This window comes from Eretmochelys imbricata, chromosome 8 (genome assembly GCF_965152235.1).
Source record: "Eretmochelys imbricata isolate rEreImb1 chromosome 8, rEreImb1.hap1, whole genome shotgun sequence".
Lineage (NCBI taxonomy): Eukaryota > Metazoa > Chordata > Testudines > Cheloniidae > Eretmochelys > Eretmochelys imbricata.
The window spans coordinates 37,216,505-37,243,325 of record NC_135579.1 but is presented as its reverse complement, the minus strand read 5'-3'; the positions used below and the strand labels follow the sequence as shown (position 1 = coordinate 37,243,325).

Genomic DNA, 26,821 nt, shown 5'->3' with positions numbered 1-26,821 from the left:
AACATTACAGGATTTATTCTGTGTGTATTAGAAAGAGAAAGCTAAATACACTGCAGCCCTTCCTTGAGTCTGAGACTTCACAAAGGTACAGAGAGCGAAAAGAACAATGATTCCATCAATATAAAAAGGATGGCACTATGAAAATCAGCGACACGAGATGTAAATCCTCCTAACCCGAAAAAGCAGCTGAGTCACAGAGGGTTGGACTGAAGTAAATAAAAGGAGCAATGAAAAGGATTTGGGGAATAGGAGATCAGAAGTTGCTCAGAAAGCAGGTCCCCAACCAGATGCAAGATGGGAAAGAAAAAGCTCCAAATAAGATCAGAAATATTTAGGGACATACTACAACGGCCATTAAATACTAGAGTCCATTAATTGCAGCTGAGGCAAGAAACTCCAATCTGGGATTTCCTACCAACATGCATAGGAGACCCAAAGATTCCACCCCCGCCAACGCCCCCCCCCACCCCCACAAAACAAAACCCACATATCAAACACACACACACACACACACACACACACACGCTTTGAAAGCCATTACTGTTCTGTTCTCAAGTCCTTACTTAAAAAGAATAAAAACAAGATTCCCTACAAAACAATCTGATAGTTTCCAGCAACAAAAAAAAAAAAATTATTTATTTTAGGCAAATTCCACATATTTCTCTGCTGTTTTCCCTTTAGCTCTATCCTAGGTAAGTCCCAGAAAGGTATTCGTTACCTAAGCTAAAGAAATTCTGATTACACCACTGAACACAAGGAAAACAGTGAAAATAAAAATAGAGCCCATTGCAGATAAAATACAAAAAGAAGTTTCAGCAAACCCAGTGTCCAAAAAACCTCAAGCTCTTCTCAACAAAAGAAATAAAAATTCAACCTATACAATCCATATTTAAACACTCATTACAGTGTAATTCCTTTAGTTACACATTCTAAAAAATATTAAAGAATTATCTGTATTTTAAGCAAACAAAAAGTATACTCATTTCTCAGATGGACGAGCAATTCCTGAACCATACCATCTGTACAGAATTTTATTAGTTTAACACTAAAAGGTACCCAACAGGATGTTTCCTGGCACACACACAAGGCCACAGAACACAAAGTGACAAGCAGCCAGGACTAGTACAAAGAATGAGGTGGCTAAAGGCCAATGGGGTTTCCAAAAGAAACATTCAGCTTGCAGACTCCTCACAAAAGATGAAAAGAATCAAAGACAGAAACCAGGAGAACTCCACAGAATTTACTGCAGGATGGGACAGGGGGAGTTTGTGGAGAAGATGCTAATTGAAAGGTCTGTATTTGGAATTTAGAGGTTTGCCAGCTAGGCTAAGGTTATGGTATCTCTGCAGGCAGTGGGGCACTAATGACTGGGGACAGAGCTTGTTCTGCAGCACAAGTTGAACGTGAAATTGCTTCCCAACTCCTCCAGCCAACGTCTAGGGGGAGAATTACATACAAATTCTCCGTCAAGTCTTTGAAGAGTTTTCCAGAGTCCTGGGGGTATAAACAATCTTTATAAAGAAAGAGAAAAGTCCAGAACTGATCAGTGAGTCTTCTTGGTAGAGCCAAAGCCAGAGAAACCCATCACAGCTGCCATTTCATCATCCTCTTCAAATGTCAAGTCTTCCTCTGCCCTCCTCTTCTTCTCTCTCTGTTTTTCCTTCTTATACGCTTTGGCCTTTTCCTCCTGCAATACAAGGAAAGAAATGCAGTGTGATTCTAACTTTCTTATACCACAAACCCTTTAAGATAGAAGGTCTGGACACTTATCAGTCAGTCTAATTTCTATCACCAACATAGGGAGACAGGATTCTTTTCAGTCTGAAGGACAGACAATGGATGGAAGGAAAATGGTGGACTTGGAGGAGAGTGGCTTCCCACAGGGAAAGGCCATGGTCCGGTGATCCTAACAGGTAAATTACACCTAAGAGGATTATACTGCAATAGTTTTGTGAGATTCTCAGCTTCCCCTGTTAAACAAATGCCAAAGACTTAATCGGAAATTCAACAAGGCAAAAGGAGAGTTGTTTTTAAAACAGGAGACATTTATCTTGTACTGATGCCCTGTTCCAACAACTGTGGTGCTGAATGACAGCTACAGACAATGTCACTGTCTGACGGCTTTTGATGCAGCAGAGTGAGAGCTGCTCAGTGGAACATAAGCTGAGTTCTGAGTGGCTCGGGGGAATAAAGGGTGGCTTAAAAGGGTTTTTCATTGAAACATTCTGATTAGAGCATTCTACAAAGATCGCAGGCCCTGGAATGGCGCCAGACTTGTGCTGGGGGTATGCAGAAGTGTGACTTCAGCCCCCAACTCAGCAGCAGTTCCTGTTGGTGCTGGAGCTCAAGGTCTCTCAGTGTTTTCCATCACCACCTGCATGTCTATCGCTTTGTAACTCCAACACAGGGGATTTAGTCTAAAACAGCCATACTCAGTAGTATGTGACAGCAATAAGCTGCTTATTTTTTAGAATATATAGACTTCCATCAGTTTTTCATCCTAAGGAGTTTCCTGCACCCCTAATATGTCTCTGCATTTGTATTTCCCTAAATAGATTAATAAAAATTCCTTGGGTTCATCAGCAACAAAACCTGCAGTTGACCAGCTTTGTCCCAACCAAGCCAATACAGTTGGAGGCCATGTTTTAGGATTCCGTTGGTGGCCCTGTGGATAACCCCTGCTGTAGAATAAAGCTCAGAGAATCTGGAAACCAAGGTGGCAGGGGAGCCTTATGTACCAGGAGCTTTTCTTTGTAATGACCATTCATAGGAAATAAAAGCATCAAAGAGCTCAGGCACGTACAAGATGCTTTTCAACTCCCAGAAGAACTTTCCTGGTTATTTTGAAATGAAATCTGAGGCAAATCTTCATTCTAGGGCTTTGCTTTTGCCATTTAAAAACATGTTCAAGAAGGAAGGAAGTAACATGGGGCATTTGATTTTAACAGAGTTCCTGTGTGCACATTTCAAGCTTCTTAAAGCTCTGGCACCCATGGGGGTGGCATAGATGCAGTAAACATAGGAGAAATTCCTCTCCTTCCTCAGCACCAGAAGCCATGGCAGTATGGAAATATATAAGGAAATATATGAAAAGTCAGCTTTAATTACCAGTTTCTGAGCCCTGGGACCACATGCAGGTTATGGGAGTTATATATTGAATGTTATATATTCTGATCAGTGTCACTATGGTTGAAAACATGAAGATGACAGTTTTGTATGAAAACAACTACTCTGACAATTCAGATAAAGGACTTTTTTGGGGGAGAGAGAAGAAGAGAAGACCTTCTTTTAACCCTGCAGAGATCCTGGTGTACTGGGAGCACCTGCTGCCAACATTCTTTGCACATTTTTGTTTGATAGTTAGACACATGGTGGCTTCCTTCAATGAAGATGTCACTTCTTTCAGGTCATGCTAAATTGTTGAAATGCTGCCATTGCCTCACCTCTTCTCTGAGCTCCTTCATTCTCTCCTCAAAGTCATAGTCCTTTTGCTTCTCCTCCATTTTCTTCTTGTTCACTTCAAAGCGTTTTTTCACTTGATCTAGTGTGGAGCGCTCCACCCTCATGGACATGCCCAGATTCCTTTGATCTGGAGGGGACAGGAATGGACAGAGCAGCCATGTTACTTCTACTTCAGTGCCCATTAAATATCCGCAGACAGCCTATTCCAGGACCCAAAATTAGAAGTTTCAACACACAGTGTCATTTTAACCTCCTCCAATTCCCATTCCACCCCCATACATCCCCTTGCACCAGTGTTCCCCAGCCCATTTTGAGTGCCACCATAGAGCCCAATTAACTGTTGCCCTGTACTTTGTGTAGTCATTTACTCAAGTGCAAAGCAGATGTAAAATGCTGCCATTCTGATTAGTAGCACTTTATACCCACTTCGCACTAACAGGGCAACAGTAAATCCAGCCCACTATGTGCTCACTGCCAATGCTTCACAAGTGCAACCTCTGAAAGATCAATTAGGGAAAAATGCCCCAGAAGTGATTTGCTGGTAGAGCTCTGTGCTACTAGACAGCAAATTAGAGCTCCGGTCTCCATTTTAGCCCCTGGTTTCCACATTCTGTGCAGTTTGCAATGTCTGACAGGTGATGAGTTTTAAAGGGATATTTCCACAATCTAAAACAGTGGTTCCCCACATTTTTTTGTCCAAGTCCTGCCCCCCGCACCTGGAGCTACAGTTGGGAACCAGGGCCAGGGGCTGCAGTCAGGAACAGGGCTGGTGCTGCAGCTAGACCTCAGCTGGGAGTGGGGCTGGGTGGCACTTCCTTCCCAACCCCGGGGAGGGGGGAGGAGAAGGGGGGGGCTGACCCAGGCTCCGCTGCACCCTGAATGTTTCTCCACATCCCCCTACGGGGGGCGCGCCCCACAGTTTGCGGACCGCTGCTCTAAAACCTAGTCAAAATTAAAATGTATATTTAAGATCCACACCTGCGCCTGAGCCCCCAAACCAGTGTGTGTGGATTTACAATCACCTGTATCTATTTTTTATTGTTTCTCTCTCTTCCATGTTTGTGTGAAAGAGCCACACAAACAGAAAGAACACCACACTATCATTGATAAAGTTTGCAGATGACACAAAAACTGGGGGAGTAGTAAATAAATGAAAAGGACAGGTCACTGACTCAGAGCAATTGGGATTGCGTGGTAAACTGGGCGCAAGCAAACAATATGCATTTTAATACAGCTAAATGTAAATTGTATACAGCGAGGAACAGAGGCCATACTTACAGGATGGAGGACTTTATGCTGGGAAGCAATGAGTGAAAGATTTGGGGGTAATGGTGGATAATCAGCTGAACGTGAGCTCCCAATGACACCATGGCCAAAAGAGCTAATGTGATCCCGGGATGCATAAAAAGGGAATTCTCAAGTGGGAGCAGAGAGGTTATTTTAGCTCTAAAAACGAGGAGTCCTTACAGCACCTTAGAGACTAAAATTTATTTGGACATAAAGCTTTTGTGGGCTATAACCCACTTCATCAGATGCATGGAGTGAAAAATACAGTAAGCAAGTATAAATATACAGCACATGAAAAGATGGGAGTTGCCTTACCAAGTTTTATTTCTGTATCTGACACTGGTGTGACCGCTGCTGGAATATTGTGTGCAGTTCTGGTGCCCACAATTCAAGAAGGATGTTGATAAATTGGACAGGGTTCAGAGAAGAGTCATGATAAAGGATTAAAAACCTGCTCTATAGTGATAATCAAAGAGCTCAATATATTTAGCTTAACAAAAAGAAAGTTAACGGGTGATTTGATTACAGTCTATAAGTAACTACAAGGGGAACAAATATTTACTAATGGACTCTTCAGTATAAGCAGAGAAAGATATAGCACAATCCAATGGTTGGAAGTTGAAGCTAGACAAATTCAGTCTGGAAATAAAGTGTAATTTTTTGACAGCGATGGTAATTAACCATTGAAACAATTTACCAAGGGTTGTGGTAGATTCTCCATCACCATTTTAAAATCAAGATTGGATGTTTTTTCCTAAAAGCTTTGCTCTAGAAATTATTTTTGGGAAGTTCTCTGGCCTGTGTTATACAGGTGGTCAGACATAATGATCACAATGGTCCCTTCCAGCCTTGGAGTCTATGAATGAAACGGGGGAAACTGCATGACTATACAAAGGAAACTGTGCTTTTGACAGCACTTGGTAAAGAAGCAGTTTCACATGTAAACTAAAAAAGGAGGGTTGGGAGGGAAAGGCCCATGTCTCATTTTTTCAGTGACAATAAGTTTAGTCAGTACTCATAATAATAGGAAACAAAATATTTACACACAAAAGTGTGACAAGTTGACTTGTTCCTTTAAAGGTGCCACGATGATAGCCCCTATCCCATCCCAGATATTTTGAAATGTCGGGAGTTGAGAATGGAAATCCAACTCTGTCCTGTCCACAAAAGGTGCAAGTGACTGGAGAGATGTAGAGTGCTGATGTGGGAGACACTACTTATCAGAATCAAGTTCTGCCATGCAGCAGACCTCTTCAGTGATGACAGAGCAAAAAGAAAAAAAAATCAGTGGCATTTTGTAGAAGCTCAGTGTTAAGCAGAAAGAAAAGGAGTACTTGTGGCACCTTAGAGACTAACCAATTTATTTGAGCATAAGCTTTCATGAGCCACAGCTCACTTCAATACAGACTAACATGGCTGTTACTCTGAAAAGTGTTAAGCAGGGAATTTCTAGTCATTGGTAAAATGCAGGCAGCGAGATTAAAGAGCTGCCCATCCTCCAATGAAACACCAAGATAAATAATTATAAATAACAGATTCATAGAAACTGATTAGGGTAATTCAACGCTCTCTATAACAAGTGGAGTTGATTATGAACAAGTTTCCATGTGGCAGTGTTTCCAAAGCACTTATGCCTGGCCAATTCACCATGCATTCTTGGCGTCCTGCCACCACACTGCCAGATAGTCTGCTGCCTGTCTGGGACATGCCTTAGGGCAGCAGATTGCTTTGGAACCACCAATGCCATCAGCAGTTAAGGAGCAGTACAAAGCTCAGGCACAAGATTGCTACATGTCTGAAACCAGCTTCAGAGTGGTCCAGAGATACTAGGCAGTTTCACTTTGCATCCAGCATTCTCAAACTTCATTCTGTGAATGAGTTTTTATAAAAAGAGAGATACCCTTGCACACCACCTCCCTTCCCAATCAGCAACTCCCCCAGGATCTTACAAAAAGGATAGAGGTTAATAATAAGTGAAGATCATGCAGTGAGGAAATAAATGTGTCCCAGGATTTCTACTTCCAAATTCTATTGAAATGTAGATTCATCTCTCACCACCTGACCCGCAATGTGTGTCAAATATAGGCCTGTTCTCCTAACAGAGCCATATTTAAATACATTTCAACAAACTACAGTGGTTTACCCTCAACACTCTTAAAAATCCCTTTTTTTCCCTGATTTTTCTTGCTTTTCACTTCAATAGGTTTATTTTGAAAATTTTTTGCATTGTTCATTTTTCCATACTCAAAACTTCCAACATTCTCTCTTCCCTCTGATTTCCTATGTTCGTCTCTTCCCGCAGTATTCTCCTATGATTTTCTCCCATGCCCCTTTAGCTCCCCAGAATTGGGCAACTGGTCCAAAGATTATCCCAGACTACACAGTCCCATTCCATTAGTTTACCTTTTGTGTACAACAGAAAAAGAATCACAAAACTCAGATTTGTTATTATGCAATACAACAAAGTCTTAACTATATATAGTTGCTATTGTAAACTCATGGGGTGAAAATGTTCACAACTGATGCATGCACAATTTAAACTTTCTAGAACAGTGGAATTGCCTCATTTCAATTCACATCCTTCATCAATAGTAAGGAAGCAGATCCATAGACAATTCAAATACATTGATGACCCCACAGTGGTTCGTGAATTCAGAGGTTCTCAAGTTGTGATTCATCCAGGATGCCTGTGCTTATCTAGGACAAAAAGGTTCCAGAACCCAACTGTATACAAGGACTGCACCCAGAATCTGTACTCTGCTCCTCTTTGACTTAGAACATCCCAAAAGGAATGTCTCTGAGGAAGAGAGGAGGAGGCAAGGTTAGCGAGGATCTGCGGAGGTAACACATTCTATTAATATAAGTTAGTGCGTGAATAATGTCAATTTTTCCTTCAAAAGATTGTCTTTGAAACCACACATTGCAGAAGACTAGAAAGTAACATCAGAGCGAAAGAGCGGTGTTGAACGAGCCTCTAATTAAACAGAGAATCCCGTTCAAACTGTGTAAGTTTGGACTGTGTCCAGAATGTAACCCGTTTTGGAGAGGTGTCATTCATAATCTTGCTCAGAGAGTTAAGAGCATTCATGGCACCATGACACTCAGCACCATGAGGTAAAATCTGGCTGGTGCACTAGTTGCTCTGTGACTAGCTGCACTGTCTCTAACTCTTCAAATGTATCAAGCAGCAGCAATGCCAGTCCCTTTGAGAAATCCAGAGTTGCTTTGTGAAAGTCAGACTTTGACTAGGCTCCAACAGCACTTTCTCTGCATTTGATCAGCCTCTGAAACAGGCAGATTGCAAGAGATCTTGAGCCACTCTGCCAATTGGCCGGCTAAGCCAAAATTATCCTAAGAGCAGACACACTTGAAAACTTTGTCTTCTTAAGTGAGGAGCCACCACAGATAAATACCCTGAGGCTTTGGAAAATGCAAAATGCCAATACCTTGTATTGGAAATGCTTGTTGCTGAACTGGAACTTTGGAAGTTTCCTGGGTCTTTCTCTTATAAAAATACAAAAATAAATGTCTGAGCACATTAAACCTGTGCTGTGAAATAATGGAAGGAATATTTGACAGAGAAACTATGTAAGACTTAATTCTTAATGTATTTGTTTAGCTTTTTAGAATAGAGATAAGACAAAGGCACTTTTTTTTTTTAAGGACTTAAGAAAAATACAAGTACAGGGAATAGAAGCCTTTGCCTTTGAACTCAACAGACACTGTTCCCATAGTACCAATCTTTAAAAGGGAAGTAATTTTTCCCCACAGCACCTTCTTGAGAGAAAGACCCCTAAAAAGAGAGAGAAAATACAAAACAACTGCCATTTCCCATCATTTCTAGCACCCATGTGTCTGACTGAAATGGAAAAGGAAACATGAAGCAGTCTATCCCCAAAAAGTATTGTAAGGGGAACAGATGAGGAAAGAAACTATTTGGGGCTTTTATAGATGCCATGAAACCTGCTCTTTGAGAGAGGAACAATGGCTTTGAGGAACAATGGCTTTGAGGAAAAAGTGGTCTCTATGAAAGTGGGACATAACGGACTTACACTCCCACTATCTTCCTTTTCAAACGCATGAGAGATCCACAATGAAACAAAAATAGATAATTGATATTTGGGTCTTTAGAACAGGAAGACTGAAGATCTATCTACATTTTTATATGGCCCCCACCACTGTATCATTGAAGTACTCCACAAATATCATTGAATTTGACCAATTCATTTCCTTTACTATTGCTGGTACTGTGGCCAGATGAGCCCACAACTTCCTAGCCATATCCAAAAGACCTTTAATATTGGGTCAGAAACCTTTTTTGGCTCTGTGCACACCCAAGAACGTATCAAAAATTCGGAGACTTTTCATTTTGGGCTAGAAAGAGGGGAAGGTCCAGAGCCCTGGGCATCTAGACTATGATCTCTAGAAAGGCCTTGGAATCCTCGGGTGGTGACACAGAAGAAAGGACCATAGCTTCCACAGACAGTGAAGACAACAATCCTCTATTTCCTCCTCTTATTCCTCCTTCCTCAGTTTTTAACCAATTCCTTCTTTCTAGGAGATGGGGATATTAAAGTAATATGGGAATTAGAAACAGAAACTCTCTCTAAGGACTTTCTTTCGAATACTCAGAGGATGCTGAAGCCAGTTACAGCACAGACCATATTTATGATGAATGCAACAGTGGCTGCCTCCAACTGCCACAGCATCCTAAAATGGTGGTTTGTGTCACTCTTGTACGACACTGCAGCAGACATAAAAGCAGCATATGAGGAAGGGACCTACTAGTGAAAGTGGCACTGTTTATAGTCAGTTCCTGGAACAATACCAAAGTATGTTTCTGTTAACTTGGACTGATCAGATCTTTCTGTGTGCCTATGCACCATAGCAGAGTCAAATTATACTAATCCCTTATGAGCTATAGATCCACATTCCAGCTCCAAAGTCAGATGAACAGCTCCTCCACTGAGAGGACAGTATGTCCTCCATGTCCTCTAAAATTTCTGCCTTTAGGTGGTGTAAAGACTTGACTAGTGTAGACTGGGAAACTAAATCCCAGTGGTCACCCCCCACAGAAGAACGAGTTGTCAAAACCTTTAAGAACTGACGAAATCACCCCTGGTAACTTCCTCAGAACAGATGGGTTCTCAGTGTTGTTAGATGTTCGGCCGCGTGTGTGTGTTCTCCGTGTGCTGCCCCAGCTCTGCGCAGACAGCTGGCACAGCAAACCTCGAGTGAATCATCCAATGTCCACGAGATCCATTAAGGTACAAAGGCACCAGGCCAGGTATATTGTCGACAAAACACAGTAACAGCACCTGGCAGACTCTACGAGGATACTAAGACATGTATGCCCACGACAACGGACGGAGCTCAGTGAATGGACGGACTTTTCCATTTCCCCCTCAGCTGGACCAAGACACTTGCTTTATACCCTGATACAAACAAGTTATGTACTGCCCTCTGACATAGTTAGTTATTGCCCCCTGACGTGCTAGTTATCACCCATCCCCTTGTATATGGTGGTTCGATCAAAACATCTCAATTCATCACACTGTCATCCTGACCTTATCTTTCAGGAGGGGACACTGTGTTCCTGTTATCCATAGGCAATGTTTTTACACCATCCTTAATATCGGGATATTCTGGTACCATTCTTCTGGGAAGTGTTTGCGGGAGTGCTCTGTGCCTAGCAGTGCTTAGGAATGTGTGTTTCTGCAATACCCACCCCCTTCTTGCTGGGCTCTGTGAACCTGCAAGCAGGCAGAGCCTGGTGTTTTCTCACAGCCTGACTTTTGCTACCTTTGCTTTATATCAGCAAAGCCTGCCCACTGTTTTAGCTCAGGCCTCATACCCGGCCTCTGATACAAGGGTTTATATCTCAGGCTCTCTTCCTACTACACTCAGGACTGAGGACTACTTAGATTGAGAACTCTTTGACTGATCACTTTGGACTAGGATGTTGAGATCTCCTTTTCCACCACTTTTTTCCCCATAGCAACAAATGGAGAAATCTGTCTTGCCTTCCTTCTTCACTTCTGACCTGAGGTGATGGATCCCAACTCTCTTCCCTGTTTCCTTGAATAAAACGATATCTGTGCCTGCCTTGATGATGATGGCCTCTGATTAACGTCTGGACAATGCTGACCTCAAAGGCAGAGAACACAGGCTCCAACCTGAGGACTTAGACACTGACAAATTAATCAGCTTTGAAGAGTAGGGGCATGGAGTCAAATCCTCCTCCATCAGGAAGACCTCCTTCTCCACTCCCATCATGCTTTACGGGGGACAAAGCCACACAGGATGAACACCTGCTGGGACAGTACTTCTCTCCTAAGCACTCTACTCACTAATAGGTTGATCTACAGCAGATATTTTACTCAGCAAGAAACATACTTTGTGAATCCAGCCTCTCATTCTGGGTCAGCTGCAATTCCAACAGAGTCAAGACCAACAGAATTGCTCAGTCACTACAAATTTATTTTAAAAATTCAACACTACAGCTATACCTAATTATAAAATAGGAAAGCTAAGCCAATGTGAAGTTTAAACTAACCAGAAGATAAAGTTGAGAGAATAGGAGTTCCTACTTCCATGAATGATCACACAAATAGAAAAAGGAAATGAGAGTTGGACCAGAGGATGCGGGGTAGCTTTTTATACGTCATGTCATGGAACCTTTTGATCCCATCTAGGCACAAGCATCTCCTGAATGGTTGTGTTGCTATCAACAGGAGCCCGGTACATGGCTTGCACAGTATAGCTCTACAAGGCAATTCAATAATTCTTTATAAACAAAGTAGTTAATCCCCACAACACCCCTGTGTATTTGATCCATGTTTTACAGATGAGGAAACAGACACAGAGGTTGTTCAGAGCCAAGGAGGGAGACCGGGTCAGAGTTGGTAACAGAGCTCAGGAATTCATTATGCTTACACCACTTCCGTCTAAGAGAGGGATCTAGACATGAGGGAACATATCCCTATTCCTTCCTTAGGAATCTCCTTCCAACATTGATGCTCCAATGGTACTTATCATCCACTTTTAAAGTTCCCTGAGGAACTGCACAGCTTGCTGACAATGGGGTTCTCGAACAACAGAAATTCTGAAGCATTTTCTCACTCCCAATCCAATGAAGGACATAACTCTTGCAATTTCTCCTGAGCTCATTTCACACCAGTGGCCTCCAGCACCATGGAGAAGTTGTTAGGAGATAACAGGTCAGCATTTCCATGGCCCTCACCAGCAAATGTTGAGTAAATCCTAATATCAAAAGCATTTATTTCTACATGTGCCAACACTTGACACTGTAGGCCCTGGCCACACAGAATGAAGTAAATTTGGTAGGGGAAAGGCTTGTAACAATATTTTAGTGATCACACAACATGGCATAGAGAAAATACATTATCCTTACGCTTTTTGCCATTGATATGATCCAAGAAGTTGATGGAGTCTTTCACCACACAGTCACATACATTACAGTAATATCTGGGGAGAAAGAGAGAGGGATCAGCTCCAAAGCACAAAACAAAATTCATCCTGCAAGAATTTTTCTTTCACGCCAATTAAAGAGAGAAGTTCACCTGGACCTGGTTCAATTCCAGACAGCAGCCCTAGATTCAAAATACTGCACCGAAAGAAATCTAGAATGCTAGATAGTAAGCTAAGCATTCAGAAATATGGTAAGTAGGAGTCCAGCATTACACAGGAGCACTGAACTGTATTGTCTGGACTCTGATAAGCCTGATTCTGGGATAATAGCTCCTCCCCCAGGTGAAAGGGAAGTTATCTACATCATAGAGAGTCCAAGAAACAATGTGAGCTAGTAGAATCACCACCGTATAAAGTCTGAAGGGATTGCTCCCACGTCCTACTTCCCACATTTGGGGAGGTGGGGTGAGAGAAGAGCTGGAAGAGAAACTGACCCATCTTTGCAGCTGTATGATGGCTTATTTTTGCTTTCAGTCAGCCCCTTTCTAACAGGAAACCCCTTCTCTCCCATCCATACATTTCTCTTGGTACCTTTTGCTACCTTCCTCTGACAACAGGTTACTGAAATGCTTATTACTACTCTAGGCGATCTTTAAAGCTCCTTGTTCCAGAGACTTGATGGCTCAGAATACTGGGGATGGGTTAAGGAGACTTTCACTAGCTTAAATGTAACGCCTGTCAATAGTAACCAAGAGTCCTGACTACAGCAGAGACCTTTGGGGATTTCTGTAACGCAAACAGCTCTCAGCCCCATTTCTAGTGGAGAAGTATCTAGATCACAAAGCATCTTAATACGCAACTTGCCTCTTATTGCCAGTCTTAGCCAAGAACTGACCAGGCTATAGATTGCCTAGAGGTTGTTCCCAGAGTGTGGCTGAGAAACACTGATGTGGAGTGTTAAGGGAGGAAGAAGCTTGTACTGCTGCACTTCTGGCCATAATTCCAGAAAGTTAATTTCCAGATTTAACACAATATAGACGCTGGTCGAAGTTGCTGTAACTAAAAAGTCTTCCTTCTGTGCTGCTGAGAAGGTACAAAAACTGGCACTCTATAAGGGTTCCTTGCTTTGCCATGACCCTAGTTGCACGTAAGACTATCCTGAGACTTTTTTTTTTGTTAACATCTGAACGCATGAGAGCCTGGAAAAAAAATAAAGGTGCTTTACCCTCCCATCTCTGACTGAGGGGTAGTTTTGGTGATGACAATGGTTTTCCCCAGCTTGGATTCCAGATCCACTTTATAGTCTCGGTGCCGCAGAAGTTCCCTCTTGACAGGCTGAACTGGTTTGCCTAAAAACAAACACACAACAGAACTTCTTCAGAAAGGTTTGGGAACCTAAAACAATGGATCACAAGTTGCTCACAGTGGAGAAGGCCATAGAGAACCATTGGGCCATCTGGTTCATGCTGGGATTCCATTTTTAAAAGAGTAATTCTTCCCTGCATTGTAGGGAACATTAGAGTAAGTGATAGTTTATAATTAATAAGATTGCTAAAGAATCCCCAGTCAACCAGTTGGGCCACAATCTGAGCTCTTCCCATTTCCAGATGTTATTCCTTTCCTGTTCTATTCCATATAGAAATGGAGGAATGATCAAGGTTCCTGGCCTTTTTTTTTCTTCCCTTCAAAAACGTATTCTATGACAAAGAAAGGAAAAGGAACAGAGGACAAACTGGCCCTGAATTCCTGTTATTTGCTTCCAGATGATTTCCCTCTCACACTCAAAGGGGCTGGATGAGTCACTGTAAGACACAGGTGGGCACACTGCAGCCCTTCAGACATTTTAATCTGGCCCCTGAGCACCTGCCAGGGAGTAGGGTCCAGGACTTGCCCCACTCTGGGTCTCCAGTCAGGGAGAGGGGTCTTGCCCTGCTCCATGCATACTGTGGCTCCACAGAGCTCCTGGAAGCAGCAGCATGTCCCCCCCTCCAGCTCTAACACGTAGGGGCAACCAAGGGGCTCTGCACACTGCCTCCCCCAGCACCAGCCCCGCAGTTCCCATTGGCCAGGAACCACGGCAATGGGAGCTGCCAGGGCAGTGCCTGCGGATGGAGCAGCATGCAGAACTGCCTGGCCACGCTTCTGTTTAGGAGCCAGAGAGGGGACATGCCACTGCTTCTGGGAGCTGCTTGAGATAAGCGCCACCCAGAGCCTGCATGCCGACCCCCTCCCGCGCCCCAACGCCCTGATCCCCCTCCTGCCCTCTGAACCCCTTGGTCCCACCCTCCTGTACCCCCTCACTCCTTCATCCCCAGACCCGCATCCCAGCCCAGAGCCCCTTCCCACACACTGAACTCATTTCTGGACCCACCACAGAGCCCGCACCCCCTTCCGGAGCCTTCACTCCACCTGCACCCCAACCCCCAAGTTTGTGAGCATTCATGGCCCGCCATACAATTTCCATACCCAGATGTGGTCTTTGGGCCAAAAAGTTTGAACACCCCTGCTGCAAGAAAAACAGTCTGCCTGGAGTCAGTGCACTACTCACCATCTTTCTTCTCTCTCTCTTCCGTGAGCCGTTTCTCTGCAAGTTTCTCATATTCATCTTTATCCCACTTCCGACGGAAATCCAGGTTTTTAGTCTGCAAGGGAAACAAAATGTGAGGCTACACTGCACAACTCCACTAGCAGCAAGAAAAGACTGATCCTGGACAAAGCTGGAATTGTGTGGCTTGTTGGGCCATGGCAACAAGTAAGTGCACTAAAAGTGCACACTCCAATGACTTCCTCTTTACCCACAGCCAGGAGCAGGCGGGCTGGTGTAGGAAAATAACGCTTTGCAGTTGTACAGCACCTTTTAGCAGAGGATTTCATGGCTCTGCAAAAATGAAAGTTTAGGGAGCTCTTGAGATAATAATCCCCATTTTCCATTTATGAGACAAATAAGGGGGTTTTAAAAATTATGGAAACAAATATTTATAAACACCAAGTGACAAAGCCCAATAATACAGAAAAAGTGACATCTCTCTCACCAAAGTCAATTAAATCTGAATCCACAAAAGATCATGCTGATAAACCTAAGATTGAGATACTCTTGAGAGATAAGTTTCAGAGTAACAGCCGTGTTAGTCTGTATTCGCAAAAAGAAAAGGAGTACTTGTGGCACCTTAGGTGCCACAAGTACTCCTTTTCTTCTTGAGAGATAAATGCATACAAAGGTGTGTGTGCACATATGTCTATACCTGTACACATAGAGTACATGATGGTGTGGTACAGAGGTTTAATCAACATGATTATGAGATGGACGCCCTATTCACAAGAAACAAAGCCAAAGTGACTTATACAGAATATTCCAACTAAGTATGGCATACACAGAATACAAGTTGTAGAAAAACTAAGCACTTAAAAAAAAAATTAATTGGGCACTGAAATTTTTGTATCCCTGCAATTGCAAAGGCCAGATTCCAAAAATACCAGGAGACCAACTGCACATATTTCTGGTGAGCTATGGCCTCTTAAGAATAATCTAGAATAGATCTTCTATGCATAAACATTTCACATTTACAGTTGTATCCCTGGTCCTTCCACGACTAGAAGTGAGTGTTGGGTTTCAATGGGAAATTAGGGACCTCCCCTTTCCAACGGGATAAGGCTCTTGATTCCAGTCCTGCAAGGTCATCACTAGGGCACTACCAAATTCATGGCCATGAAAAACATGTCATGGACCTTGAAATCTGGTCTTTGGGTGCTTTTACCCTATGCTATGCAGATTTCACGGGGGAGACCAATGTTTCTCAAATTGGGGGTCCTGACCCACAAGGGAGTTGCAGAGGGGTTGCAAGGTTATTTTAGAGGGGTCATGGTATTGCCACACTTGCTTCTGTTCTGCCTTCAAAGCTGGGTGACCAGAGAGCAGCGGCTATTGGCCAGGCACCCAGCTCTGAAGGCAGCACCCCACCAGCAGCAGCACAGAAGTCAGGGTGGCAACACCATTCCATGCCACCTTTACTTCTGCGCTGCTGCCTTCAGAGCTAGGCAGCCAGAGAGTGGCGGCTGCAGACTGAGGGCCCACTCTGCAGGCTGCAGTGCAAAAGTAAAGGTGGCAATACCATACCGTGCCATCTTTATTTCTGCGCTGCTGCTGGTGGCGGTGGCTCTGCCTTCAGAGCTGGGTTCCCAGCCAGCAGCCGCTGCTCTCCAGCTCTGAAGACAGTACCATCACCAGCAGCAACACAGAAGTAAGGGTAGCAGTACTGCAACCCCCACTACAATAACCTGTGACCCACACACACACACAGCTCCTTTTGGGGTCAGGACCCCTACAATTACAACACAGTGACATTTCAGATTTAAATAGCTGAAATCATGAAATTTACTATTTTTAAAATCCCATGACTATGAAATTGATCAAAATGGACCTTGAATTTGGTAGGGCCCTAGTCACATATCAGACTTTAAAATCATTACTTTTTTTTATTTGCAGAAAAGCTGTCTCAGGTCCAAAACCGTAACTCTCCTATTCCAGCGTCTCTGACAAATGGGGGAGAGGAGGGGAACAGGAAGAGAAAACACATTTCTGGAACGGAATTTTTTTTTTTTTAATGTCTTTTGATCAAAAACTAAGAACGCTCAAGTGAGTGCCAGGGAAGATGGGCAGTGACACTGTCAAATGTTCAAGGATACAGGATTAATTATGGAAAATAATTCATCACATGGATATGACCTCTGCACACATGATGTGCAAATTTTATCTAGGCATCAGTGGTGATGCCAAAATTAAGGTTGTGACAAGATATGCACTTGTGATTCAATTCAGTCTCCACGTTGCCACAATTATTTTTCAAATAACTGTTCTGCTCAGCCTTTCTGCCAGTCTCTGAGCCTCTCCCCCACCTATGCCCTATCCACAATTGTTAAAACACAAAGAAGAGCCCCATTCAGACTGATCTGATCATGTATGTCCCTCTAGCAAACCACAGAAGGTTCACTAAAGGCAGCAGCCAACTGGAGTGGTGCTTTCCCCATGCCTGAGGCATCTCAAGTAGCTAATCTCCCTCTCCTACCATAAAATCATAGAAGTGTAGGACTGGAAGAGACCTTGAGGTCATCTAGTTCAGTCCCCTGCACTCAAGGCAGAACTATGTAATAACCAGACCATTCCCGACAGTTGTTTATCTAACCTGCTCTTAAAAACCTCAAATGATGGAGGTTCCACAACTTCCTTAGGCAATTTGTTCCAGCGCTTAACTATCGTGACAGTTATCAAGATTTTTCCTAATGTCCAACCTAAACCTCCCTTGCTGCAATTTAAGCCCACTGCTTCTTGCCCTGTCCTCAGAGGTTAAACAACAATTTTTCTCTCCCCTTCTTGTAACAACCTTTTATGTACCTGAAAACTGTTATCCTGTTTCCCTCTCTCCACACTAAACAAACCCAATTTCTTCAGTCTTCCCTCATAGGTCATGTTTTCCAGACCTTTAATCATTTTTGTTGTTCTCCTCTGGACTCTCTCCAATTTGTCCACATCTTTCCTGAAATGTGGCGCCCAGAACTGGACACAATACTCCAGCTGAGACCTTATCTGCGCAAAGTAGAGCAGAAGAATTACTTCTCATGTCTTACTTACAACACTCCTGCCAATACATCCCAGAATGTTTGCTTTATTTGCAACAGTGTTACATTGTTCAATCATATTTAGCTTATGATTCACTATAACTCCCAGATCCCTTTCCACAATACCTTCTCTTAGGGAGTCATTTCCCATTTTGTATGCATGCAAATGATTGTTCCTTCCTAAGTGAAATACTTTGCATTTGTCCTTACTGAATTTCATCGTATTTATAGAGTGCTGCGCAGATACAAATGTATACCCATGGATATAAATCGGTATCCATGGAACCGCAGGGCTATCCCAGGAAACATGGCAGCGAAAAGAGCAGAACATGGGGCTGCTGCTCCCAAGAGCCAGCGCCCCGCACCGGCAGTTCCGCTGGCATGGCTGTACTGACCCCAACCCCACCCACTGGGGCTGGAACCAGGCTCACCGGTAGCTGTCCCTGGTCGCGCTCCTGTGTTCAAACAGCGTGCACATCCCCAGACAGGAGATACAGACAGCTACGTGGAAGGAACAGGGGCAGGGCGGGGGATGGTACAGCCATGCAGGAGGAGCTGTCGGCAGGGGGCGCTGGCTCCTGGGAGCGGCGGCCCCATATTCTGCTCCTTTCGCCGCTGCGGTACCTGGGAGAGCCCTGTGGTTCCACGGACATAAATTTGTGTCCATACAGGGCTCTGCCTATTTACTTCAAACCATTTCTCTAGTTTGTCCAGATCATTTTGAATAGTAATTCTATCCTCCAAAGCACTTGTGACCCCTCCCAGCTTGGTATCGTTCACAAATGTTCTAAGCGTACTCTCTATGCCATTATCTAAATCACTGATGAAGATGTTGAACAGAACCGGATCCAGAACTGATCCCTGCGGGACCCCACTTGCTATGTCCTTCCAGCTTGACTGTGAACCACTGATAACTACTCTCTGGGAATGGTTTTCCAATCAGTTATGCACCCATCCTAGAGTAGCTCCATTAGGCTGTATATCCCTAGTTTATTTATGAGAAGGTCATGTGAGACCGTATCAAAAGCCTTACTAAAGTCAAGATATACCACATCTACCACTTCTCCCTATCCATAAGGCTTGTTACCCTGTCAAAGAAAGCTATTAGGTTGGTTTGACACAATTTGGTCTCGACAAATCCATGTTGATTGTTACTTATCACCTCATTATATTCTAGGTGTTTGCAAATTGATTGCTTGATTATTTGCTCCATTAACTTTCTGGGTACTAAAGTTAAGCTGACTGGTCTGTAATTCCCTGCATTGTCCTTATTCCCCCTTTTTTTAAGATTGGCTCTATATTTGCCCTCTTCCAGTCCTCTGGAATCTCTCCAGTCTTCCATGAGTTTTTGAAGATAATCGCTAATGGTTCAGACATCTCCTCAGTCAGCTCCTTGAGTATTCTAACAGGAGTTCTCAGGACAAATATTTTGGTGGCCTCAGAATATGGCCACCAACTCTTGCTGGTGGCCGCACTCACACTTTTTCCATAAAATACTAATTAGCTTTAGGAAAACCAAATAAATATGAACAAATTACAATGATTTGGATGTGTAGATATTTATTGCTAGCTAGTAAGTCTGTTGTGAAGTGATATTAACAAACATACAAGTATCACTTTTCACAGCAGTCCTACTCAGCCCTGGCAAGCTTGGGGACAAATTAAGCCCTGGGAAGGCAGGGGGAACCAGGGGACATGGGGGAGGTAGCAGGGGGCTGGAACTTGAAGCCCTGCTGCAAGAGCCTGAAGCCTTGTGGCTGGAGGATAGGGTCCAGGGATGGAGCCCAAAGCCGTGTGGCCAGAGTCTGGGGCCTGTCATCACGCAGCCAGAGCCCAGGGCAGGAGCCCAAAGCCGAAGCCTGAAGCCCCATGTCCAGAGCCTGCCACCCGAGGGCTGAAGCCCAAAGCCTGAGCCCCACCACCCCTGAGAATGCGGGGAACTCACTGGCTGCCTGGTCCTCCAGCATTGTGCCCCAGGTGACTCCAGAGGGGGGCAGGACCCAATCCCTGCTGGTAGCCCCAGCAACCAACATCAAGGCAATGTATCCAGAAGCAACAGGGAAGGGGAGCCCCACCCACCCATCACAGCCCAGAAGGCTGTGGCAGCAAGAAAAGCCCCTGATGGCCACATCTGAGAAACACTGCTCTTGGATGTATTTCATCAGGCCCTGCCACTTGAAGACATCTAACTTATCTAAGTAATTTTTAACTTGTTCTTTCCCTATTTTGGCCTCAGATCCTACCTCATTTTCACTGGCATTCACTATGTTAGACGTCCAATCATGACTAACCTTTTTGGTGAAAAAAACAAACAAAAAAATCAGTTAGCACTTCTACTATTTCCAGATTTTCTGTTATTATCTTTTCCCCCCCTCACTGAGGAACAGGCCTAACCAGTCCTTGATCTTCCTCTTGCTTCTAATGTATTTGTAGAATGTTTTCTTGTTACCCTTTGTGACTTTAGCTAGTTTAAACTCATTTTGTGCCTTGGCCTTTCTAATTTTGTCCTTACATCAATGATCCCTCTAATTTTTTCCACCCATGTGTCGAATAAATTTTGTTACGTGCACCAAGGTAATGTGTGAATGTGCGCTACCAGTAGAAACAAAAAACCTAAATATAATATATATGTTTAAAAAGTTACCAATAGGGATAATTACTCCAGCCAGAAATAAAAATTATGAAATGCATAGACCAGTCAAAAAACTAAAACACATTTTGAAAGAATAATACTACAGAGAATATATGCAAAAAGAAAAGGAGTACTTATGGCACCTTAGAGACTAAAAAATTTATTTGAGCATAAGCTTTCATGAGCTACAGCTCACTTCATCGGATGAGAGAGAATATATGTGCATTACAGAAAGTACCAAGAAGTAAAAACAACAACAGAGTTGGGAGATGTGTGACACAGAGAGAGATACAGCTGCTAGGGAAGTTTCTGAGAGATGCCCATCTGCTGTCTCTTTAAGGCACTCACTGAAAGCTCTCCTCCTCCTGAACCATGGCCCCCTTCCCCAGCTCTGCAGAGATGGGGTACATGTGCAGGGGAATAGACAGAGTGTGTGTGCACGTGAGAGACAGAGAGAGTCTGTGTGCTGGCTGCTGGGGAAGTCTGAGAGACCATGGACTATCTCTTTAAGGCATTCACTCACCCTGAGCCCTGTCCCCTCCACCCTGCTCTGTGGAGATACGGTACAGGGGCTGGGGGACACCCTGACATTAGCATCCTCCTTTCTCCACTCTGCACAGCCAGCAGAAGGGTACTGGGAGCAGCTGCAGGAGCAACATGGCTGAAAAGAAGTAGGGGGAGGGGCACCTGAACACGTTGCTGGCTGGATGTGCATGGCTCTGCTAATCAACTGCGCGGCACTTGAATCTCTTCTGGGCGACCACCCAACCACACAGCTTACAAGGAACACAGCCCTGCATGCTTGTGTAGTTTGTTTAGATTTTTTTTTTTTTTTGAGTTTCAGATCATTGAAGATTTCCTGGTCAAGCAAGCGTGGTCTCTTGCCATAGTTCCTATCTTTCCTGTGCAGTGGGAGAGTTGCTCTTGTGCCCTTAATGTCACCTCTGAAAAACTACCAACTCTCTCAGACTGTTTTTCCCCTTAGACTTGCTTCCCATGGGATCTTACCTACCAACTTCCTGAGTTTGCTAAAGTCTGCCTTCTTGAAATCCATTATCTTTATTCTGCTGTTTTCCCTCCTACAATTCTTTAGAATCATGAATGCTACCATTTCATGCTCCCTTTCACTATAGCCCAGCCTGTTATTGATATAAGGTTGGGGGTAAAGTGGAAAAGAGAAAGAATTGCAGCTCAGGATAAGAGTGGAGACAGTTCAAGTTGAGATGGTGAACAGATAAGCAAAGTGTAGATGGAGCTTTAAAAATCACAACTGCTTATTTTCTTGCTTTTTACAATTTGTATTGGTAGACGATGCAATCTTAACTCAAGTTCACTGTATTTTTGGCAGGAAACACATGCAGGATTATAGCCAAGAGTGAGACAATTTCATTTTAAGTAGCCAATTAATTTTAATATGCTATTATATTTGCCAACATAGGATATTCTAATCAGTAAGTATTCCATCTCATGTATCTACTCTCCGTGTGTGCAGTTATATATTCCATTTGCTCCAAAAGATGAGGTTCTTTACCAGACCCAACACCCAGATGGTTATAAGTTAGGAACACTGACTAAGGAAGAGGTTCGTAAATGCTTAGACACTTCATTTTGTAGAAAACTGTACCCCCACAACTTCAACAGATGATTAGGATCAAATATATGTTGTTCTCGAATTTTATTTTGCATGCATGCTTTTAATTTCACTTTGATAAAAAGAAAACATTTATGTGAATAGTGGTTTCTCTGCTCGCAGCTGGGGAACAAAAAGAAACACTATATACCCTCAATACATGACACCTTTTCCTTACTTAACCAAATGAAGACTCCAATCATGATTAAAAAAATAAAAAATAACAAACATTTGAAATTATAGCAACAATACAATCATTCAAAACTTCCCCCTCCTGGCAATCCTTAAAATGGAATGAACATCCAGTGATAGGAATAAAAATGTCTTGGAAAGGGGTAGAAAACTTTTCTCATTTATTCCCAGAGCTTCTTAAGCATTGTAAAACATGTCAGAACTAAGATTATTAGCAGCCTCCCCATGTAAGAAAAAAAGGGAAATTCACAAAGTGCAAAATATTATGTTTTGGGGTATTTTCCAGACTCTAGATTCTTCCACATAAAAACAGTATTATCACGAATCAAAGTCAGTTGAAGCCTTAAGAGAAGGCAACCTCGTTGCTGCTTCACTCTCTTTTTATAATAAAAAGTATGTAGTCTTTTGAAGATATTTTACCAGCATCCCCAGGCCAGACACAGTGAATGAATTAGATCCAACTTCTGAATGACCTGTAACAAGGGCTTACCTAGTGATTCTAAAGGAACTTTTTCAGATTGATCTAACAGGGGATGGAGGTTGCCGCAAGCCCCTAAATCTTTATATTAACAATTGCTTATAGGTTACAGATGATATTTCCCCTGTAGATGACATCTGCTAAGGACTGAAAAGTACCCGAGGCCCCATGTTAATTGTAGGGCACAGACAAGTTGAATGGCTGTGAATGTGACATAGCAAAACAGAGACAAAGCTGAAAATGAAACCCAAGAGTCCTGATTCTAGTCCTGTCTAACGAATGACCATCACATCCTCCTATGGCCAGGAATAGAATTCAGGGCCTGACTGTCTCCCGCACCAACCATTAGACCATTCTGCCCCTTGAATATTCCAGTTGTTTTGCTCATTTTTTCCACTATGTGACTCAAAGCAATGGAAAGCTTCGCCAAGGAAGCAGAAAAATATATATAAGCGCCCCGGTGGTGCTAACAGCTGATTCTTTGGCATTACCTTTGTTTGTTAAAACAACAGTCTTGATCTCTAGTTAGCAAGTGGTTTTAATGAATGCCTTAACTTTTATCTCAACCTTATCCATGTGACCCCAATGCTCCTTTCATTCAGTTTCAACATGAAGCCCTGAGGGGTTTTTATGCAGTCAGAATGGCCTCCTCACAACCACATAGCATGGATTCAGCAACGTACGGCTAGTCTACATTGGCAACGCTAAAGTGCCGCCACAGCAGTGCTTTAACGTGGCTTGTGTGGTCGCGGCAGAGTGCTGAGAGAGAGGTCTCCCAACGCTCTAAAAAAACTACCTCCACAAGGGGTTTCAGAGTAGCAGCCGTGTTAGTCTGTATTCGCAAAAAGAAAAGGAGTACTAGAGACTCTAAGGTGCCACAAAAGGAGTACTTGTGGCACCTTAGAGAGTCTCTAGTACTCCTTTTCTTTCCACAAGGGATGTAGCTCCCAGCACTGGTGCACTGTCTACACTGGTGCTTTACAGCACTGAAACTTGCTGCACTCAGAGGGGTGTTTTTTCACACCCCTGAACGAGAAAGTTGCAGCACTGTAAGTTGCCAGTGTAGACAAACCCTTAAACTGAGTGTTGGGATAAAAGAACTGGTAGCAGTTTGAGGCACCAGGAAGAATATGGTCTAGGGGAGTGAGGCTTCTCCACTTAGCAGATGGGCAATGAACAACAAAGATCGTTACTGTATACACAGTAACACAAAAGCCAATCTGGAAGCTGTCACTTTTTTCACAGATCAGAGGACAGAGGGGCTAAAAGGAAAAAAGAAAAAAAAAAAGAGGCCAGAGAAACACAGGGCTGGAACAAGGGAAGACAGCAGCAACATGAGAGATTTGGAAATCCTATCCCCAAGTGCAGAGAGAGAGAGAGACTCATGTCCCCCAAAAGCCCCTCAAGTAGCTCAGAATCTAAGAGCTCTCCCTGAATTTGCAGGGAAAGGTTCCCCAGCACTGAGGGGTTTTCAGAAAGCATAAGTCTATCTCTGGGCTTGGGGATAAGATATCTCCAAGCTTCTTTGCTTGAAGTTTAGTGAAAATAAAGTCTCTTCTACAGGGGATAATAAATATATTTGCCCAAGTGCATTTTTGTGGGGGAACTCCACCCCCTTCTACTTGTGGCTCAGAAGAGCAGGGTTTCAAGTGGGACAGAGAACAGTGTCTGTCTTCTGCTCAGGTCAGGTTTTTGTTTCATTTTGTTTCTGAGAGGAGGGGGAAGAGAATGGTGAATTCTCCCTAGGTATCTTTTTGTAAGTTCAAGTTGGAAGAAGGAAGCAGTTACCCCAAATCTGTCCCTCTGCCCCTCAGCACTACCATCTTCTACATAGACTATAACCTGTCAGGTGTCTACTACAGCAATTCTCAAAACCCAGACTCCCACTAAACAACTGATAAAACCTACACTCATGCACATGAATGATCTAAGCATGCTGTCATCCACATAGATCTGTAGAAGCATTTACACCTACTAGAAACATATCTGGTAGTCTAGTGCTTAGGATTTGGCACTCTCACTGCCACAGTATGGATTTGTTTCCTGGTCAGGGAAAGAAACTTGGTGTTGGCCTGCTTCAAGCAGGGGGTTGGACTAGATGACCTCCTGAGACCTCTTGCAACCCTAACCTTCCATGATTCTATGATCTCAACATATTAACATAAAAGGTTAACATTGATAAAATAAGAGTTATGACAAAACAAATAAAGTATTTATAATAAAACAGCAATTTAAGACATCTTAAATTACATATACTTAAGTCACATAATAAGTGGTTGAGGGGATTTCAAACTAGTTATAAAAGAATTAGAGAAACCCCTGCAGGACCTACTATGCCACAAAGAAACCACTAGACAGATACACTCGCCTCCCATTCTACTACTGATTAAGGGAGCAAGTCTGGGGTCCAACTTTGTCAGAAAAAGCATACATAATGGCACAAGCCCCAAGGCTATGTCTAGACTAACACTTTAGTCGGTAAAACTTTTGTCCATCAGGAGAGTGAAAAAACACACCCAACCGACTGACATAAGTTTCACCAACAAAAACACCAGTGTAGACAGTGCTATGTTGGCAGGAGAGGCTCTCTCCCATCACTCATTGGGGGTGGCTTAATTAAGCAGATGGGAGAGCTGTCTCCTGTCAGCATAGAGCAGCTACACGCGAAACCTTACAGTGACTACAGTCTGTAGTGGTGACCTAGCCTAAATAGAAACCTTCCACCTACCGTCCTGCAAACAAAATTCTATATGTACAGCAGAATAGGAGTCACAGACCAAAAGTGAGATGAACCTCATCCTCATTAGCATATCCAAAAAAACCCAACCACTGCACTCCTAGCTCCATCTCAGCCGAAACAGCAACAATCCTACTGCAAAATAGTGAAGGAGCAAAATCTAAATCTGAATAAGCACTTATGAATGGATTAACAGCAGTCCCAGATCTCCCAATATTAACCTCCAACCAATGGAGGAAACTTCTCCCAGAATAACTGAAACAAACAGTGATGAGGACACTACATCAAAACCCAGAACACTAATTAATGCAGTGGTTCTCAACAAGGGGGTACATCAACTCATTTAGATATTTGCCTAGTTTTACAATAGGCCACATAAAAAGCACTAGCAAAGTCAGTACAAACTAAAATTGCATACAGAAAATGGCTTGTTTATGCTGCTCGATATACTATAAACTGAAATGTAAGTACAAATTTATAATCCAATTGATTCTTTTTATAACTCCATGGTAAAAATGAGAAAGTCAACTATTTTTCAGTAACAGTGAGCTGTGACACTTTTGTATTTGTATGTCTAATTTTGTAAGCAAGTAGTTTAAGTGAGGGGAAACTTGGGTGTACACAAGACAAATCAGACTCCTGAAAGGGGTTCAGTCGTCCAGACAGTTGAGAGCCACTGAATTAATGTATCTGGAAAAACTAGATCAAAATCCCCACACTACACTGCAACTAACATCCCTGCCACGGAATGGGAAGAGCTAAAGCAGGCTCCCACCAAATACGAATCCTGTCCAAAAGCTAGCGGCGGACGCTGGGAGAGACAAAGCACAGCGCGACCGGAGAGAGGAACAACCCTCCAGCCAGAGAAGAGGCTGAGCCAGAGGGAGCGCGGCTCCGAAACACGACGGAGGGCGAGAACCTGCCTCAAGAGACGGGCCACGAGTTCAGGCTGCTCCGAGCGCACGGGGAGGGGAGTGAGCAAGCGCCAGTTAAGACAGAGCCTGGCCCCGAGCCAGGGCCCGGAAGCGGCCCCAGGCGGGCGGCGGCACAGAGCATCCCGGCAAGCGCCTCCAGGCTCGGAGTGGGGGTCTCCGCCCCGGCCGGGAGAGAGAACAGCCCTGGGCTTCCCCTCGCGCCCCGTTCTTAACACCTACCCCACTGCCCGACGCCATGTTGAATGTGAAGTGAATAAGGAACCAGAAAGGGCCGTGCTCTGGCAGCAAGAGTCGTAAAGTGAGCCAGTCCTCCCGAGTACCATAGAGTGGCGGCCGCGGTAGCTAGAGCGTAATATCGTTCTTTGAGATGAGACGGCAAGTGACTGGCGGAAGCGGATGTTCAAGGTTGCGCAGGCTGGGTGCT

General features: G+C 43.6%; 1 protein-coding gene across 1 annotated transcript; it reads right to left on the bottom strand.

Moving 5' to 3' along the window:
* ZMAT2 (zinc finger matrin-type 2) lies at positions 1-26,806 on the bottom strand. The gene is made up of 6 exons (XM_077824537.1): positions 26,617-26,806; positions 14,729-14,822; positions 13,406-13,529; positions 12,164-12,237; positions 3,444-3,589; positions 1-1,687 (listed from the first exon to the last, which is right to left on the bottom strand). Exons 1-6 carry the CDS (start codon positions 26,632-26,634, stop codon positions 1,544-1,546), a joined length of 600 nt encoding a protein of 199 aa, XP_077680663.1. The 5' UTR covers positions 26,635-26,806; the 3' UTR covers positions 1-1,543.
* Between the last annotated feature and the right edge of the window lie 15 nt (positions 26,807-26,821).